Here is a 20,416-nt window from a genome sequence, read left to right on the forward strand (position 1 = left end):
AGGATGGAGATATATGTTGGATATGATTCTCCCATAATAATAAAGTACTTTGAGCCAACTATGGGTGGTTATATTTGAGGCCAGGTACACAGATTATTTTAAGACCAGGAGGAGAAAAAAATAATAAAGCTGGTAGAAGAACGGTAAAAGAAATAGAATAGAATCAACCATCAATGTCTTGGCAAGATCTTCGGACTAAAGAATGTGAAATAGACGTCCAAAGATTATACATTTACAAATCTAGCTAATCAAATGCCAGACACATTTGCTGACCCAAAAAAGAATGACAAAGTCATATATAAACCAGCTTGTAAAGCACCAACGAATTTGATGTCCAAGAAGAGACACAGTCAAGTTGCTACAGAGTCTAGATAACGTATGAAACGTGGTAGACCAAATAGGTTCTAAAAGATAAGAATCATCGGAAACAAAAGAAAGGTGCAGAGAATGATAATTAAAATCCAAATCCGAGGTTACTAAGGAAACCATCCCAGACATGGAGATACGGTCGGCCGGCTCTAAGGTACAGGTACCAAACAACTAATTGGGTTTTCCTGGTAAGGTTTTAGTGAGACAACATTAAAGCACATTAGAAGCTCTAAATGGTTATGGCATCCAAGGGGGAGTGTTATGAACCAGATTGTGGATGACTCATAACCAAAAGATTATGATTTGTAATCTTTTCATTTATCTATGACGGTGTAATCTCCTGTATAAGAAATTTCTATGTTATGAATAAAGATAAACTTTTCCATTACTTTTATAACACTGAATGTGTTTTAGTCATATAGTGAAATGTTAATTTATGTATGGTTTTTTCCACTAAATCATATTTCTCTACTTTTGAAATTGGATTTTGTGAATTAATATATACACATGGTTATTTTTTACCAGAAATAAAAATACGGGGGGTATACAAAATTTTAGTGTAAAATAAATCTGAAATTTTGAATGTAATTTTGTATTCTTTTGATGTTTAAAGTAAGATATTTGCTTCTTCTTCTTTAATAGACCGTTTTGCCGACCAACCCCGTTTGGAAATGACTTGGCTATGTTTACACACCTTTTGTTAAAATTATAAACAGTTGTAACTTCCTTATATATTACTCCTTCCGTTTCCGAAAGTAAGATGTTTTAGATTTTTTTACTTGTTCCGCAAAGATAAATTTTCTATATGTTTAAGGTATTTTTTTATACTTTTAAGAAACATTAAATGAAAATATTTGAATTGATTAAATTTGTAAATGTATAATAAAGTAAAAGAAAAATTAAATTATAAACATTTATTGAATTCTTAATAAGCTTGAACACTTTAGAAAATCTTACTTTCGGGAACAAATGGAGTAAAAGAGAAGCATTGTAATAAATGCATTCACACTATAATAGACACTAGGAGTTTTCCTGAGCCATGCGCAGAAATAATAATTTTTAACATAACATTTTTTATTTCAAAAAAAAATTTGATTTATATTTCAAAATTATTAATTTATATTTTAACTTCAATTGTTATAAAAAATCATAAACGTATTTTTGTAATCTTATTTCTTTTGATTTGGTATAACTATTTAAATTTGATTTTATTTTAAATATATATATACATATATATATATATCTTCCCATCTAATTTTAAATATATACATATATATATATGCATATAAATATAAATTCTAATAAATTTGAGACTTTGTTTGTTTTAAACTGAAAAATCGTTAATTTAAACGATGAAGATGAACAGATAAATTTAAATAATGTTTAAATATTTAACTATCAATTTTTTTTTGGATTAGTGTTACTTTATTTAGTTTATTTTTATTAATGTGAGATATATATATACATATATATTATTATTTTAATTGTGATATATGAATTATTAATATATTTAATAGTTAACCATAAATAAATATTTATATGGAAAATTGACGTTAATGATGATATATAAGTTATTTTTATTACTATATTTAAAATCCTTGCAATTTTTTTTTTAATTTTTTATAAGAAAATTTTACATCTCACAATTAATATGATTCCATGTCACTATTTTCTAAAACCATGTCATCTATTTTAAGTGTCACGTCATCTTTTTTCAGCGAGAATGATTGTACTGACGACATGTGTATAAATTATATATATATATATATATATATATATATTTTTACATATAAATATAAATTCTAATAAATTTGAGATTTTTTTTGTTTTAGTTAAACTGAAAAATCTTTTTGTTAATTTAAACGATGAAGATGAACAGATAAATTTAAATAATGTTTAAATATTTAACTATCAATTTTTTTGGATTAGAGTTACTTTATTTAGTTTATTTTTATTATTGTGAGATACATATATACATATATATTATTATTTTAATTGTGATATATGAATTATTAATATGTTTAATAGTTTACCATATTGACCTTAATGATGATATATGAGTTATTTTTATTACCATATTTAAAATCCATGCAAAATTTTTTTTAATTTTTATAAGGAAATTTTACATCTCACAATTAATATGATGTCATGTCACTATTTTCTAAAACCATGTCATCTTTTTTAAGTGTCATGTCATTTTTTTTTCAACGAAAATGATTGTAGTGACGATATGTGTATAATTCACTTCGCCAATATAGTCTAGGGGATATATTTAATAATTTACCATAAATAAATATTTATATGGAAAATTGACATTAATAAAGATATATGAGTTATTTTTATTACCATATTTAAAATTCCTGCAATAAAAAATTAAATTTTTATAAGGAAATTTTACATCTCACAATTAATATGATGCCATGTCAATATTTTCTAAAACCATATCATATATTTTAAGTGTCATGTCATTTTTTTAAGCGATAATGATTGTAGTGACGACATGTGTATAAATCACTTCGTAAATATAGTCTAGGGGATGTGGCAGCCACACAATAATTTGATAATAAATATGGTAATACTTTCGCACTATATTCATAAATGTGCTTACACTATATACTTTGCGTTTTTTAATATAAAATTCACATACATGGTTCCAATAAAACTCTGAATTTTTCGGTTCGAATAAAAATAGATAATGAATCAAAAGCCAAACTATATATACATTATTTTATTATTTATGGATAAAGTTGAGCAAAATATTCATAAATTTTTATTTGATTCATTATCCGTTTTGATTTGAACCAAAAAATTTGGATATCCGTAACTCTACGAAACAAATCAAATACTAAAATACAATATCCAAAAAATAAGCAAATAACAAATACCAATATTTTTAGGAACATATATCTAATTCAATATGTTATATGCATAATATACATATATGTAAAGAATTATATATATACATTATATATAGTATACTTTATATCAGTTTTACAATATTTTTATGAATTAAATTTAATATATAAGGTACTAAAATTTAAAAAGTTAAATAATGTTTTATTTTTGTAATAAAATGTTATTATGCAATTTTCAGTTATTTTTTAAAAAAATATTTTATTTACGGATCAAATCGGATATTCTTTAAAATTCTAAAACATTTCGGATATCTGACACCGAATATCTAGGTGGCTAAAGATCGAATCGACACGAATGCTTCCAAATATCTAGATATTCGGTATGTGCCCCCCCCCCCTTCACTATTTACGGATACAATTTTATTTTCTTTATATGAAAAAATGACTAATGTCAAGGATTTTTTGTTTTAAATTAATTTTAACTTTATCTTTCATGTATTATTTTGAACAAAAAGTCATTTAATATTAATTAGCAATATATTTATATATTTGTCAACTATTTTTATATACTTTTTACGTACACATACATGTGCACCTTGATGTGAGCACCTTGTAACTAAGTATTCACCACAACTGAAGTATTTTTTTTTTAAAGTTAAAATATTTTCTCTTAATGTTTTTTTCACTACCGACCAAATTGTAGTGAAATGATTTTTCTTTATAATTTTCTTTTTTTAAAAACTATTATCTGTTTAAAAACTATAATATGAAACTATTGGTTCGACATGACGACTATATAAAATTCATAACATGAAATTAAACAAATAATATTAATTTTTAGTTTTTACTAGAAAAAACCCAAAAAATCAAATATTTAAACCGAATAAAGTAAAATGAATATTAATTTAAAATAATAGTTATATTTTAGAAGATTAAAAACCCAAAAAAAACTTAAAACCAAACCAATGTCCATATTAAACAGATTTAATATTTTTTATTAAAAATAACGAAACTAATAATCAAATTCCGCGCAAGACGTGGGTTATTACCTAGTGTATTATTATTTTGGTTGACGTTACACTGGTCTTCAAAAAAAAAAAAAAGTTGACGTTACACTTACATCTATATTTATATTTTCCAGAATATAACAGTTGCAGTGCTCAATGCGCAACTCACGCTATGTATCGCTTCAGCATATAAACATACCAAATCGAAAACATCAAATCTTATGGATAGTCTGTTTTTAACCACATGCAAAACTTGAATACTTGCATGCGACTCCGAAGGCATTCATTTTACATTTTAACTAATGTTAAACAAAGGAAAAATAGTTGACAAAACTATCTGTATATATAAAGAAGGGTTTGTTGGAACTATTTTTTGAACATTATGAATAAGGTATTCATATGTCAAAAATGAAATTTTATTTGAATGAGAAATGGAGGTCTAATGCGTGTGATTTGAGAATCTATACAAAGTAGCAAATACATACATTAGATATTTGATTTTGGATTTGAGTTTTGAGTTGTTAGTTGGACTTCATGTTCATTAACTTAAATCAAATATATGTTGATCTTTTATATTGATAAAATATAAAAAAAAAATATATATTTTAAAGAATATTATTTAGTTTGAATTGGTCAAACAAAAAATAATTTTACTTTTTAATTTCTTGGTCAAAATATGGAATAAATTCACATAATAATTGACAAGAATTAAAGACTCCATTAGTGCACCAGTTTCATTTTTTGTGTTGAAAAATGAAACTTGTGCTTCTCATGATTTTTCTATAAAAGGTCTTGCTAGCATTATAGAAAATACACACATTCATACAATCAAGAAAAATTTCTCCCACTCAGAATAATTATGCTAGTATTTTTTTTTTTTTTGAGTCTAAGAGTACTTCACATAAATAGGGTCGATAGATTATGTTTTTCGGTGATGGTAAACAAAAACAAAGCTGCAGTTGTATTCTGGGAATCTGAGCGCCATGAAACCGTCACACTACGGAGCGTTTAAAGATTTAAGGAAAGAGATTAACTATCTCGACTCTCAATTCTTCTTTATTTTTATATTTCGGTATTGAAATTTTAATTTATGTTCTTATTATTCTTTACAAATATCAGTTGTCCTATGGTAGTAAAATAAAGTTCTTACAGGGTTTCCTTCACTCCTAGGCCATCCACATCAGATTCTATGTCACTAATTCGGAGTTTGTGGTGACGACACGTGTCACGATCAATCAAAAGTCAATGTTTCATTAATTCTTGAATTTAATGGGTTTTATGTGTTTACTACGGTCAAAATACACTTTCTATAGGCCATCCACATCAGATTCTATGTCACTAATTCGGAGTTTGTGGTGACGACACGTGTCACGATCAATCAAAAGTCAATGTTTCATTAATTCTTGAATTTAATGAGTTTTATGTGTTTACAACGGTCCAAATACATCTTCTCTAAAAAACTGTATACGAAACTTAGGGAAAGTGGTCGTCGAGCAACAATTCTCATTCAGTCAACTGTCAATAGAAGTCCAACGGTTTCACCGGTGACGAACGATTCCGATCAATGTCAGTCGGAAGCCGAATAGACTTCTTTAATCTGGCGCCGCTACGGAAATTAACTTGGTTCATGCGTCTTCATTAACATTCACATTAATACCTACTCTCTACTTCTCACACAATCTTACATTCAATGAATCTCTTCGTACATTCCTTTGTGTTAATCCTCCATTATAAATATGAAAGTTTTCTTCCAAAAAAATCATCAGTTCATTTCTCTTAATAAACAACACAAAAAGGTGATGAAAAAATATTTGTTAAGCTTATGGTTGTACTTAACGGATTGTGATAGAAAAGTGATAAGAAACAGAAAAAATGAGATGAGAAACAAAATAAACAAAGAAGAAGAGAAAAGAGGAAGACGATAGAAGAGGAGAGATAACTTTTTTTAGTTAACCTTTTTTAAAAAGATATATTTATCTTTAGCTCATAATAATTTCAAATATCTTGGTGTTAATTTTTCATTAATGTGGCTCCCTAAAAGGTTGTTGGCCCTGACCTCAAAGATACAACAGTTAGTGCAGATACATATGGATATAAAATCATGTGTGAGTATGCATGATTGTGATTTGTGAGTATATTTCAATTACATCTTTTCCATACCGATTCCTGGACTGTGAATTCTATTTAACTTGGCTGCTTCTGTGTCTCCAAAATTTACTGAGTTTTGATATATACATAGAATACATTTTTCTTATTATACTTCTAAGTTTGAGTCTGCATATACCACAATAAAATGAGGACGGTGGACGAATGAGCTGAGTGTGGAATACTAAACATGTTCTTACATGAAATTGAAGGGTTGTAATTTTGTCCAAACACTAACGCATGCCTTATTTAGAACATTCACTTCCCATAAACATATATACTCTCTTCTCGACAAATGACACCAGCTAACCTAATAAAAAACAATCACAGCGTTGACACATTTAAAAGAAAATTCGTCCAAACGCACCTCCTATTTCGGATAAAAACACTAGAACTAATACGATATGAAAGACAATAGTTTCAAACCATAGTTTCAAATATATATATGAAAATAATGTTTCATTGGACATCAACCTAAAATAATATTTTAGCACATAATTAATAATATAATATCAAAGACATAAATTTTAAAAATATTCGTAAGAAAAAAATATAATCTAAAATTTTTGTATTAAAAATTATTTTACTTATTATCAAAATTATCATAATTACAGTAAAATAAACAAAGAAAATATGTAAAACTATTATGTATTCATGAACATTTTAATATTAAGATGATCATGATTTATAAAAAGAATAACAAAACATACACAATAAAAGTTAATATCACCTTAAATTTTAAGTAAACTAAACATTTTGAAATACTCTTTAACTGATATATTTATGTAATTTTGGTTAATAACACGCCCGTAACGTGAACAAAGAGAAAGAGAGATTATGCTAATAGTAAAAATTAGTTTTTTGGTTAATTTTAAATTAATAAAATAGTATATCTCATATACATCTCTTGATTATGTAAAATTAAAATTAAAACACAAACCTCAAGTCATATAAAAAATAATAATGTTGATTAGAAGTAAAGTATATGGGCGGGCCTACCATAGTGTTAATTATACTGATCTTTAGAATGTTTGATAACTATACGTACTGATCTTTAGAATGTTTGATAACTATACGTACTGATCTTTATACCAAACACAACTTAATTACGTTTTGAAAGAAACGATGCGTCAATTCAAAGATAAGAAAAAGGATTTAAGTCCCAAGAGACTCTTAGAGTTCGCTGTTATCTGCACTGCACGCAGGAAGATCAGAAGACGATACACCTTTTCCATCCTCATCTCAAAATCTATTTCGTTTATACTTCCTTGGCTCCTTTGGATATATTTTGTAATCACTGAAACCTCTGCAGTCGCTTTCTGTAGTTTCCCTAAGGTGTTGATTTATCTTTAAGCTTATTTCATTGTTCTTGAAACCGTATCTTTTACTTCTTATTTTGTTGTTGACTTTCAGGTTTCAGACATGTCTTATGTTCCTCCACATAAGCGAAACTCGAAGGATCCAGTTCAACCTTCCCCTTTTCCTCCTCTTCTTACAAAATTCAGAAGAAACATTGATGACCTCAAAAGTAGCTATTTTCAAGGAAATGGAATTGTATATTCAGGAAAATACTTCACCAAATGGTTTCTTGTTAGTTCAAATGGAATTGAGGACGAGGTTCCTCCGTCTGTTAATCTTGTGCCCCTTTCCTCGGATTCTTCTGACTGCATAAATGGATTGAAGGCTTTGGAACTGATGAACAACGACTTCCACAAAGGTTAGTGTTATGTGTTTTGAAATGAACAACAGTAGTGAGTCTTTTTAGCTTGGTTTTTATTTGTTTATATTTGTTAGATATGATCACTGAAGAGAGCGAAGAAGAAGAAAGAACTAGGTGGCTCTTAGTAGCAGAGAAGGTTGCTGATGACCTTGTGTTTGCATATGAGCAAGCTAATAAGAGAAAGGAGGATCATGAAATTTCAGATAATGCTAAACTGAGACTGGTTGCTAGGTTCGGAAAAATAGTCTTTTATGGGTAAGCATTTTAAAAATTTAGTCTTATATATATGCGTGTTTTCAAAATCTCGTTTTCCCTTGTTTTATAATAACATATAATTAATGAACTAGGCGCAAAGCTGGTCCTGTGGTTGATTATTCCCTAAAGAACTCGAGAAGGATATTCTCTACAGATGTTCCAACCTCTTTCATACAAAACATCAAGTCTAATGCTATAACAAGCCATGAATTCTGTATAGACGGAGAAAAGGAAAAATACATTGTGAAGATTACTGGTCCCAATGAAATCATCAGTTGTAAATGCACTGTTAAGGAAGATGGTCGTCTCAGTATGTACAAGGCAAGTCTTGGAGAAAGAGTGTTCTAAGAACACATGGTACATCCCATCATTGATAATAATTTGTTGTATGCCTTTTTTTCTTTTGCACAGGTCGAGCTTAATCCTGAAAGGCATTTGACTATTGATGTGTCTTGCACTGTTAAGAATCTTGATGTGAGGCTTATGCTCGCTGGCAAAAGGAAAATAAACACTCTCACGGTGAGTTAATTTTACTAGACATGCCTCTCTTGTACTTGGCTTAAGTGCCATTTTTATGATGGGCAGGAGAACGAGCTAAGTAACATTCAAGGACTACTTAGTTCAGCAATTGTTGATCTCAATGTGAAAGGAAGATTAAGGTGGCCGCTTGGTACAACTTCATCCGAAGGTGGTTACAAAATATTTGAAGTTTGTCACGTTAAAGTTACTATCTACAAAAAGCATACACTCGGGCTTAAGGTCAGAGAGACTGATGGATTTAGTGAGAGGAATGGAACAGGGGAAATCGCAAAAGGTGTGACTCTTATACTTAAAGAGATGAACACTAAGCTACAGGTAAAGTCATTGTGCTTCTGCATCCTCTTAAAACTATATTGGAAGTAACACTTTTATTAATTATTATACTTGTGGGTCTGCAGGAACAGAACATAGAGAGGGGTTGTGTTTTGGAAATGCTCCGAGGTGTTCTTGGAACTATATGGGACTTCATGAGTTACGATGGCAGTCTTATGTAGTAAAGAGCCATATGTTTTTGCTGGCGCTATGTTGAGTTTCTCTTTTACGTTTTGTTGTGTTTTGGTACTTTAAAGTTCATCAGTTTTTTTGTTTGTTTGGGTTGTGAGGATTAAACTTGTGTGTTATTCAAAATAAAACACAACGCACTAGCTGTGTTTTCTTACATGATGCTGTGTTTTGTATCCATGTCAATCTGTCAATCATTGATCAATGAATCTAGACTTCGAACGGCTGCATCAGATGAGACGGTCTAAACCATTTGCGGTTATTAGCTCTGTTTTTGAGGAAGATAAATATACATACAATTTGGTGGACATCAAAACCAAACACAATTTGTATTAAATATTTGAAGATAACATAAAGTCCTGATCTCTTCTATCAAATTCTAGCTATCATCCACAAGACCAAATACATAAGAAAAATTGCAGGTATAATAGAGTTAGTCTACATCTATAAAGAGCCCTTAAACAAGGTGTGGCAAAAGTTCCACTGCTTCATCCATCAAACCTTTATCACACAACCTACAAATAACTTCCTCTGTTCTCGATCTCTTAACAACCAAGTTCCTGCTAAAAGCTTCCTCCAATAAACCCTGAGCATAACCAACATCGTCTACTTCAATAAACCCACTAACCATAATATCATACGTGTGACTGTTCCTATCAACCCCATTCCTCTCCATCTCTTCCCAAACACTTTTCACTCGACTCACATCCCCGGCCTTAACCAACCCCTTTATCAATATATTGTACGTAACCACATTAGCCTCACAACCCAGCTTCTCCATACAAGACATCATCTTAACCGCGCCGTCGATATCATTCTGCTTGCATAAACCATTGATATACACATTGTAAGTATAAACATCAGGAGTCAAACCCAACAAGAGCAGCTCATCAAACAACTTGTCTGCTCTCGAGTAATCCTCGTCCGCTATAACGCCTTGCAGTATAATCGTGTAGCAAACGAGATCAGGCTCTATTCGATCGCATTTCATCTGGTTCAGCACACTCACAACCTCTTTCCCCTTCCCTCCTTCCACCAAGAACCTCATTACAACTGTGTAATCGCGCAAATCCGGCGAAAACCGAATCTTTCTGAGCTCTTCGACATATCCAATGGCGTCGAAACATTTAGAGTCCTTGTGTTTACAAACAGAACTCAGCAGCTTAGAGTATAAACTCGGATCAACGATATAGCTTTCGTCACTCATGTACTTCACTAACTCACCAGCACAATCCACCTCACCGATCCTACACAAAGCATCAACCAAAATCTCGAAAGTAGATTCCTCTAACCTCACTCCCATTCCACTAGCTCTCACCAAAACCTCAGGCACCATCACAAGACCCTCTCTCCTTCTAACGAGAACCGAGAGAAGAGCGTTTAGCGTGTAAGCAGAAGGCGCGCACCTGAACTTGGGGATTCTGAAGAAGACATCGATCGCTTCTTCGGTCTTTCCGGAGAGCCCGTAAGCAAAGATGACGTCTTTGAATACGGGTTCTGGCGTTTCGAACTTCTCGGAAGTTTCGAGGTGGTTGAGAACAGAGACGATGCTCTCGAGGTTGGAGGCTTTGGCTAGGGTTTTGATGACGAGTCTGTAAGCTTGTGGAGTGGGTTCGCAGTTGAGGGTGTGGAATGAGTTTGTGAGTGTTTGTATAACGCTAACGTTCGAGCTCGAGGTTGGATTTGAGACGAGAGTGGTTCTTAGTTGTTCCATTGCGTGTTTGTGCTTGAGGGTTTCGTTCCATTTCGTTTGGAAGGAGGAGTGAGGGATCTTGCGATACTTTCGAAGGAAGTTTGACATTCGGTGCCATGATGATGATCTTGTCATGGTCACTCGATGGATGAGTTCGAGGGTCGGCGTCGATTAGGATTATTCCGACCGGAACTCTGGAAGCTACGGAAGACTTGTCGTTGTAGTCAAACTGTTAAACTATGGAAAATTTGCAACATTAGCCATCAATGTTTTTATAATTAAGAAATGGACTAATCAAAGCAAAATTGCAGTAAATAACCTTAACATTTTGAGGATCAAAAACAATTTTATTTTTAAGTAATTTAAAAATCTTTTTTTTTATGTACGTTATTTCTTAAATAGGAATTTATTATTAATATTTCAATTCGTTATGTCCAATATTACTATGGCTTCAGAGTCGAGGAAAGACGAATGTTTTTGTAACGTCAGGTCCACTTTTACGTATACGTATGTGATCGAACTCGTGTGATATATTGTTTTCTCATTTGGACACTGCGTGGCTTAGCAGATACTGCGTAAACTCACAATAGGTTTCTTTAGATATTATTCTACGCAAGCTTGATCCACATCTCCTTACTCATGGTTTTCATGAGCGTTGTTGCCACAGCTTAAACTACTTTAATCCTGACAAGTAGTTTGCTTTCAGTTCAGCCACTTTACTCAATACAGCCGTTATAATTTTTTCTTTTCTCGACCATCGGAACAACCGTTGAACCATCTTTATCATCCACCTAATCTCTTTTTTTTCTCTCGACCATCCTTCCAATTTCCTCGACCAATATCTCTATCTTACACCATATTTGACTTAATTTAGCTCCCTTGAGCTGACTCTGGCCACCTGGATCACACATTTCAACCATCTCGACCACGAAGTCAGCTGTTCTGGAAACAGTTTTTTTTAAACAATGTTCTGGATACATTTCCACAGACCATTTATAAATTTTCTTGGAGCATTTTTTTCAATCCTATGTCTTACCTTGGTCATTTCTAGTTCATAGCTCGACAATTTTTGGGAATAACTAAATATTGATGATAATTATAAAATAATTTTACAGAAAGCATAATTGTATTTATAGATAATAGTCTCTAAATATTGTATCGCTATATAAATTTTGTAATTGTTTTTTTCTGTTTACAATACTCTTTTTTTTTTTTGAGAAAGGGTTTGCTTGTTTACAATACTCCGGTGATTTTTATCATATTTTTGAAAAATCAACAATTTTTGGAAAATTTTAGCAAAAAAACAAATATATACGCTCATATTAGCATATTCTACTTTTAAACTATTAAATTTTAAAAAGAATCGTAACTTTTCCTTTCTCTCTAATAATGATGGATATTTATTTCTGTTATTATTCATGAAAAACAGATTTGGATAATCGTATACAATTCACACAGGTTCTTTTATTTTTGGTTGGAATACATTTTCAAAGTTATAAAATTTATGTTATAACTTCCTTTTCATCTTTATCAAAGTGGCACCGACTTAAATCTACGTGTCGTCAATATCTAAATAATTTATATCCCAACTTTTGTTATATATACTTCTAAAAAACCTTTTTTTTATACACTTTGCTTGGCTGGGTATCAACACGTAACCGTATAAATAATTAATCGTATAAATAAGTAAATATATCAAATCACATTACAACAATGAACAGCATATAAAAGGCGACGTAATGACACAGAAAACAGCATTAAAAGCGCATTATCCAGTATCCACCTATATAATTATCAGACTTTTCACGTTGACCACATTATACAATCGCGTGGTATCACGCGCCAAAGAGGAGCGTGGAGCGAGAGGTTGGCCGTCCTTCAAAATAAGATCAGAAAAACAAATAAATAAAAGATTTTACTTTTTTTTTTGAGAAAAAAACAAAAATACCACTAAATCAAGTTTATGTTCTCAAACTAGCACTCAAGGTCAAAAATCACAAAAATAACACTTAATGTTTTATCAAAAGTCACAAACTTAGGGTTTATAGTTAAAGGGTGGGGTTTAGGATTTAGGGTTTAGGGTTTAGAGTTTAGGGTTTAGGGTTTAGAGTTTAGGGTTTAGGGTTTATGGTTTAGGATTTAGGGTTTAGAGTTTAGGGTTTAAGGTTTAGAGCTGAGAAATGAGGTTTTGGGGATAAGATTTCAAATTTTGAAAAATAAAAAAAATTAAAATTTTCAAAAGATAAACTTAGAAAGGTGCTATTTTGGTTATTTTAGTTTTTGAGTGCTATTTTTGTGATATAAACTTAGAAATGTGATATTTTGGAGATTTGAAATTTTTTTTTTTTTTTTGAGCAAATAAAAGATTTTCCTTTTTCTTATTTTTCTTCTGCTTCATTCCTCCTTAGATAGAAAAGCAAAGATTCCTGCTGACTCCATCTCTCTCTCTCTCTGCGCTGGAAAAAAGATAGAAGCCGGAGATTATTCGTTTCCTCTCTCTCGGCGAAGATATGGCGTCGTCTTCAGCTTCGGCTACGGTGGCGGTCGATAAGGCAACGAGCGATCTTCTTCTAGGTCCTGATTGGACCACCAACATGGAAATCTGCGATTCCGTCAATTCTCTTCACTGGTAAAAACCTTTGATCTTCGCTTTCGATTTAGGTGTTACGATTCTGGAACTGTTTGATTGTTCTTCGGTAGAATTAGATTATGGTTTGGGTTGATTATCTAGGGCCGGTCCTAGGCCTAGCCATTCGTCTTGGTCCCTAGGTTAATATGTATAGAGGAGAAGCCCCGTAACTAAATCTCAGGGCCGGCCTTGTTTACAGTGTTCTCAAAATAGGCCTAAACAATAATTCTCTATAAGGCGCCTAACCACTTAGCTAGCGATTTTAGAACATTGATTTGATTGTTCTTTGCTAGAATTTGATTTGATTATCTACAATCAGGGCCGGTCCTAGGTATAGCTATAATCTAGATGATACCATCGCCTTGGTCTCCGAAATTTAATATGTACTATAGAGGTGTGGAATTAATTAAGAAAAAATATGTGTATTGATCATTTAGTTCCAGTGCACAATCATTGATTGCTCTTCGCTAGAATTATCTGCAATTGCATCTGCTTTTAACGTTTTTGTGCCTATTGACGTGCTCAGGCAAGCTAAGGATGTGGTTAAAGCTTTGAAAAAGAGGCTGCAACATAAGAGTCCGAGAGTTCAGCAACTTGCACTCACGGTATTGAAATTAGGGACCTTTTGTTCTTTGGCGAGTTCTTTTGTTTCGACTCTCTTTGACTCTCTTCTGTGTTAGCTTTTGGAGGCGTTGGTGAAGAACTGTGGAGATTACTTGCACCATCAAGTTGCAGAGAAGAACATATTGGGGGAAATGGTCAAGATTGTTAAGAAGAAGGTAGGTCTTGTTTAAGGGTTGTATGAATATGTTTTCCGTAGTTGTGAGTCTTCATATTGATTGCTGATGATCCTTTGGATCTTTTTTATAGGCCGATATGCAAGTGAGGGATAAAATATTGGTCATGCTGGACTCTTGGCAGCAGGCTTTTGGAGGTCCAGAGGGAAAATATCCTCATTATTATTGGGCGTACGATGAGTTAAGGGTAAGTAACTTGCTTGAAATTTACTTATTATCGGTCACCTTTCATAGACTTGCTTGTGACAAGTTTCCAAGTACTGTGTATTAGTAAAGATCATGGTTTTCGCTGCTACCTACACCTCTTACGGGTTCTTAACCATGTTCTAAATGAAAGTTAGTTTATAGCTGTGGAGTCTTGTTACTATGCGCTTTTGATCTACTGGAGATCTCTATATACATGCAGATTGTCATTTGCATGAAATTCTTATTCTTATGTTTGCTCTTGTATGTGTCAGCGTTCTGGAGTCGTGTTCCCTCAGCGTTCACCTAATGCGTCCCCTATAATAACTCCACAAGTGAGTCTTCCAGCGGTAAGACAGCCTCAGGGGGCTTATGGATCACCGCAAGCTGGTTATGGAGTACCGTATGCTGCTTATGGAGCACCGCAAGCTGGTTATGGACCACCTCAAGCAGGTTATGGAGTACCACCTCAAGCAGGTTATGGAATACCTCAAGTGGGTTACGGAATGCCCAGTGGTTCCTCTAGAAGGCTTGATGAGGCAATGGCAAGTGAGGTTGAGGGCTTAAGGTAAGTCTATTTGTTATGTGGACTAGCAGCAGTTCTAGATTTTTTACATAGTTTTCATCAATTTCAATGCTCTTTTCTTTGTTAAACCGTAGCTTGTCAAGTATCGAGGCCATGAGGGACGTGATGGATCTCTTGGGCGACATGCTAAGCGCTGTGGATACCAGTGACCGTCAGGTATTGGAATGTGTTATACAGCTACATTGAGGTTTTGGGAACGAAATCTAATGTTCTTACCTATGTTTTTCGTATTATGTAGGCTGTGAAAGATGAAGTCATTGTTGACTTGGTCGAGCGTTGTCGTTCAAATCAGAAAAAGCTGATGCAGATGCTAACCACCACTGTGTTAGTCTTCTATTCTTCAGGAATCACTTAGTTCTTAAACATATTGGAATGTGTTGACTTGAGAGGTTCCATCGTTGTGCTAAACAGTTCTTGGTTTATTTGGCAGTGATGATGAACTTTTAGGCCGGGGACTCGATCTAAATGACAGTCTTCAAATTCTGCTAGCTAGACATGATGCAATAGCTTCTGGTTCTCCTCTGCCAGTCCTAGCTTTAAAACCCGCTGATTCGAGCCCAAAATCTTCTGAAGCTAAAGATTCTAGTTCCATAGCTGGTTCTAGTTCCCCAGTACCCGCCACTGTTTCTACGGGAAAAAGCCCAGTTGATGAGGAAGACGAGGAGGAAGATGAGTTTGCGCAATTAGCTCGAAGGTCTGTTTTACAATTGGATTCAGGAACTGTTCATATCATAAACTTTTAGTATTTGACATAGAAATGATTTGTTGTTTCAGGCACTCTAAAACACCAGCATCTGTGACTACAGACCCAGCCAGTTCTGAGTCTCATAATGCTCTTGCTCTTGCTCTGCCTGACCCGCCGCCTCCAGTTAACACCACAAGGGAACAAGACATGATTGACTTATTGAGTTTGGCATTGACGTCAGCTCCTCCACCTCCATCCTCTCAACCTGCTCCTCCTCCCACTGTCTCAGATCAAAACACCCATGTCTATCCGCAGGCTGTGCCACAGTTTGAGAGCTATGTCGCTCCTTGGGCACAACCCCAGCAACCTCAACAGCAACATCCTCAAGCACATCAGGGTTATTCTCAACCACAACAGCCTCAAGCACAGCATAGCTATTCTCAACCCCAACAGCAACAGCCTCAAACACAGCAGGGTTATTCTCAAACACAACAAGGTTATTCTCAACCACAACAGCCTCAAACACAGCAGGGATATTCTCAACCGCAACAGATTCAAACACAGCAGGGCTATTCTCAACCGCAACAGATTCAAACACAGCAGGGTTATTCTCATCCGCAGCAACAGATTCAAACACATCAAGGCTATTCTCAACCACAACAGACTCAAACACAGCAGGGCACTCATCCGCAGCAGCAAGCTCAGTTCCAGATGCAACCGCAAGCTAGACCTCAGAGTCCATTTGAATATCCGCCTCCGCCATGGGCTTCAACATCAGCGAATGCATACTACACTCCACGGGCTAATGCGACTGCGTCATACACAGAGACAAGTGCCGGGAGAACACTGCAGCAGTCCAACTCATTCCCCGCTAGAACTGGAGATCCCCAGGCTACCTCAGCTGCAAGCAATCCAGGTGTCTCTGGAGGACAGAAGCCGTTTGTGCCATCGTACAGATTGTTCGAAGATCTGGATGTGTTTGGTAGCACAGAGGGGAAGCACAATAATAAGTCTACCAACAGTAATAATGCTTCTCAGGCGCAGCAGAGTATGATAGGAGGGAGGAAAATGATTTAACATAAGTTTGCATGCTTCGTTATTTTCTCATTTGTGAATATAATGGTGTACAACTGAATGTACATTTTATTTTCCCCTCGTTTTTTTTTTATCTTGTTTGATTTTAGGATTTGGTATGGCATACTGAAACGATTTGATGAAACCATGAGATTTTTTTATTTGTCTTCTATCTTCTTATCCTATTGTTGAGTTGTCTGAACTATTGGTTTGGTGAGAAAGCTTCAGCAGATGGAGAACAATAAGGGATTTGGAAGTGAGAAGTAGGAAACTAGTCAGTCTCTCGTCTCCTTATAAGACTTGTTTGGGTCCTGTAATGGGCAGCTGAGACTAGAAAATGGCAGTTTTGCATAGTGGTCGTTGACAGAGTTAAGATGGTGTGATCTTGCCATGCTTTTTAGCTATGTTTAAATGGCTACGCCAAGTCTCTCATGACGGTTTTGTTCATGGGACAACTCAAATGATAGTGGAATTGAACAGGAACAAGTATGTTAATGAAAGATCAGGATCTGGAGCTACTTGATGATATTGTCAGGTGGTATGAGCAGGTATGTTAATGTTTGTATAATATATTCATTTTGTAGCTTAAGATGGAAGAAAAAATGTTTTATAAGAAGAAAAATAAAGTGATTGAGAGAATCAACGAGATGTTGGTTCATCAATCATTTTGGTTGTTTAAGCAAAATTACAAACTTATTTTGTGTTTTATTTCTCTTCATCACATCTTGGACACTGAATAGTCCATGGCTTCCACGAGATAATCTGCGTCGTCCTTAGTGAAGCAGAGCGGTGGCGTGATTCTAAACACGTTTCCAAAGAAGCCTCCTTTCCCAACCAAAACACCAAGCTCTGTAAAAACATTTTCATAAATAAACATTTTTTATGTTTGTTAGTTTCACATGAGAAGACTAGAAAAAACGCAAAACCAACAAACCTTTCATTTGATCCATGATGTGAAGAGTCTCGGCAGTTGCAGGAGTTTTAAGTTTGTGATCACTCACCAGCTCTACTCCAAGCATCAGTCCTCTTCCCCGTACATCCCCAATAACTACATTACATAAGCATATGCATAAACACAAAGTTCAAGACCAAACTGTATGAAGAGAGAACGTGTGAGAGAGATTTACTTTCGTGTTTCTCTTTCAGCTGATTGAGTCTTCCTTTGAGATAAGATCCGACCATCGACGCATTTTCTTGAAGCTTAGTCTTTCTCAATCACATTCAAAACAGCTAGACCAGCTGTAGTAGCCACAGCGTTCCCACCAAACGTGTTGAAGTAACATCGACGTGTCAACACTCGTGCAATCTCTGGAGTTGTCACAACTGCTCCCAAAGGAAACCCATTCCCAACCTTTGCCTTCTATAAGACGCCTAACCACCACCTAGCGGTTTTTAGAACATTGCTTTTAACATTATCCAGAGAACACTAAGGTTGGATCAACTCCAACCTTTGCCATGGTTACTATGTCAGGGACAACATTGTGAGCCTCAAAGCCCCAGAAATCGCCAGTACGCGCGAAACCAGACTGAACTTCATCTGCAATAAACAATCCTCCAGCTTTCTTCACAATGTCATAAGCTGCTGATAAATAGCCTGGAGCTAGCTCCACAATCCCTCCAACACCCTATTCACATAGTGATATAGTTAATGATGAGAGTTGTTACAATCTTTTAAAACTTTGTATTTTTAATTTGTTTTACCTGTATAGCTTCAAACATAAAACCAGCAATGTGGTCGTGCCATATTGGATGAGATCGTGCAACTCTCTTGCATACTTCTCACCATCAGAACCAAACACATCTATATGGATCAGGGTTCAAAGCGTGATGAGTTCCAGTCTATCCACCAGCCAAAAAACAAAACCAAATATTAGATTTGAATATTAGTTCAAGAAATAAAAGACTCTTAGTACGCACCTGAACCACGTTGAACTTCCACATGCTTTGACCAGTAGCACCCATTGTTCCAGCAGCATTCCCATGATACCCGTTACGAATCGAGACAATGTCTTGATAACCAGTATACAACTTAGCCATCATGAGTGCTAACTCATTAGCCTCTGTCCCTGAGTTAGTGAAGAACACAACCTGTTCCAAATTTGGATCAGGCAAGACGCACAAAAGAACATAACATGCATGTGTTACGTTACCTTGAGATCACCAGGGAGTTTAGAAGCGAGAGCTTCAGAGAAGTCAGCAATGGCATGGTTAAGATAAAGAGTGGTAGGATGCTGGAGTCGTTTGATTTGGTCGATGACTGGTTTAACCACATCAGGGTGACAATGTCCACAGTTCACAACTGCGATACCAGCAAATGCATCTAAGTATCTCCGACCACTCTCGTCGAATAGATACTGCATCTTCCCATCCACTATGTTCAACTGCATCTCAAAAAGAAAAATTAACAAAAATAAGAATTTTTTTTTTTAACTTAATCAGATGAAACAAAAAGAAGATTCAATAATGAATTTAGATTTCATTATTGGTCACAGAGTTAATATACTAATAGTTGTGAGGTGCGGGGCTGAATAGTAACAAAAACATACAGATGGAGATTTTTGGTACTATTAATTGTGGTGTAATATGGTTTAAAGCGTTACCATTAGATCAAAAACGCTTTATTATATCCCAGAGAGACATGATCAAAAACGTTACTGGCTTTTTGTAGAGGCAAGACGTGTAAGAGCTAAGAAACTCCTTCCTTAATTTGGTTAAGGATGACATCAGCGGAAGGACCTGTATACGGTGGTCGAACCTAATATATATTTATGAAGGTCGGAAGCTCTTGCTTTTTCGGCTTGTCGGACCTACAAGTGCGTTATGAGTTTCATTTTTAAATGATATTCATCATGTTATATGAAAAAATCTCAAGTTTGCAACAATTATAGTTTTCTCATATTGTAAACTGTTGTCGTTTAACATGAGTTTGAGTTCTTTTCATCACTGTCTCAAACAAGTCTGAGTTACAGAGTTGCGCCATGTGTCTGTTCGTAATCTATTTTTTCACCGGTAAACTCTTCATGTCCACATCTTAAATCGCTTGATCATAAATGTTCCTGATTTGTAGCCCCTATATAAACCCTATATATATGATTCTCATCTTTGATGAACTCAATCTGCATCTCCACAAAACTCATTGATTTCTCTTAGATTTAACCAACTTCTAGAAAATGTTTCTCTCTGCCTCTCCAATTCGTCAAACCGGCTTGTTGAATAATATTATTTGCAGATTCCGTGATTCATGGGTTTACTCCCGTCGGACGTGCTAATCATTACATGCCATCTTTGAAAGCTGGTTCCATTGGGAAAGTCGATCATTTTGAGGTTTCTAGGTGCTCAAGCATGTACAAGATAACTGATCATTCATTCCTCATTCG

General features: G+C 34.3%; 3 protein-coding genes and 1 pseudogene across 3 annotated transcripts; 2 read left to right on the plus strand and 2 right to left on the minus strand.

Annotated features, from left to right (window-relative positions):
• The first annotated feature begins 7,532 nt into the window (after positions 1 to 7,532).
• On the plus strand, positions 7,533 to 9,405 carry LOC106341304. Its single transcript, XM_013780099.1, has 7 exons — positions 7,533 to 7,711; positions 7,790 to 8,093; positions 8,171 to 8,351; positions 8,444 to 8,672; positions 8,763 to 8,870; positions 8,937 to 9,206; positions 9,290 to 9,405. Exons 2-7 carry the CDS (start codon positions 7,799 to 7,801, stop codon positions 9,383 to 9,385), a joined length of 1,179 nt encoding a protein of 392 aa, XP_013635553.1. The 5' UTR covers positions 7,533 to 7,711; positions 7,790 to 7,798; the 3' UTR covers positions 9,386 to 9,405.
• A 316-nt stretch (positions 9,406 to 9,721) lies between these two features.
• Positions 9,722 to 11,309, minus strand: LOC106337516 (pentatricopeptide repeat-containing protein At2g38420, mitochondrial). Its single transcript, XM_013776621.1, has one exon. The coding sequence runs from the start codon at positions 11,218 to 11,220 to the stop codon at positions 9,850 to 9,852; it is 1,371 nt and encodes a 456-aa protein (XP_013632075.1). The 5' UTR covers positions 11,221 to 11,309; the 3' UTR covers positions 9,722 to 9,849.
• A 2,167-nt stretch (positions 11,310 to 13,476) lies between these two features.
• LOC106342717 (target of Myb protein 1) lies at positions 13,477 to 17,211 on the plus strand. Its single transcript, XM_013781730.1, has 9 exons — positions 13,477 to 13,714; positions 14,241 to 14,319; positions 14,395 to 14,493; positions 14,585 to 14,698; positions 14,970 to 15,262; positions 15,355 to 15,436; positions 15,519 to 15,604; positions 15,711 to 15,974; positions 16,055 to 17,211. Exons 1-9 carry the CDS (start codon positions 13,596 to 13,598, stop codon positions 17,040 to 17,042), a joined length of 2,124 nt encoding a protein of 707 aa, XP_013637184.1. The 5' UTR covers positions 13,477 to 13,595; the 3' UTR covers positions 17,043 to 17,211.
• A 536-nt stretch (positions 17,212 to 17,747) lies between these two features.
• LOC106337941 overlaps positions 17,748 to 20,416 on the minus strand; it is a 5,530-nt pseudogene continuing 2,861 nt past the window's right edge.

This window comes from Brassica oleracea, chromosome C4 (genome assembly GCF_000695525.1).
Source record: "Brassica oleracea var. oleracea cultivar TO1000 chromosome C4, BOL, whole genome shotgun sequence".
In the NCBI taxonomy this organism is placed as follows: Eukaryota; Viridiplantae; Streptophyta; class Magnoliopsida; order Brassicales; family Brassicaceae; genus Brassica; species Brassica oleracea.

Bases quoted from the DNA above. Each gene is read 5' to 3' on its own strand.
- LOC106337516 (XM_013776621.1), bottom strand. From the start codon at position 11,220: ATGACAAGATCATCATCATGGCACCGAATGTCAAACTTCCTTCGAAAG.
- LOC106341304 (XM_013780099.1), top strand. From the start codon at position 7,799: ATGTCTTATGTTCCTCCACATAAGCGAAACTCGAAGGATCCAGTTCAA. The intron at 8,673-8,762 runs GCAAGTCTTGGA...TCTTTTGCACAG, and splicing joins GTCGTCTCAGTATGTACAAG to GTCGAGCTTAATCCTGAAAG. The intron at 8,871-8,936 runs GTGAGTTAATTT...TATGATGGGCAG, and splicing joins GGAAAATAAACACTCTCACG to GAGAACGAGCTAAGTAACAT.
- LOC106342717 (XM_013781730.1), top strand. From the start codon at position 13,596: ATGGCGTCGTCTTCAGCTTCGGCTACGGTGGCGGTCGATAAGGCAACG. The intron at 14,320-14,394 runs GTATTGAAATTA...CTTCTGTGTTAG, and splicing joins TTCAGCAACTTGCACTCACG to CTTTTGGAGGCGTTGGTGAA. The intron at 15,975-16,054 runs GTCTGTTTTACA...TTGTTGTTTCAG, and splicing joins TTTGCGCAATTAGCTCGAAG to GCACTCTAAAACACCAGCAT.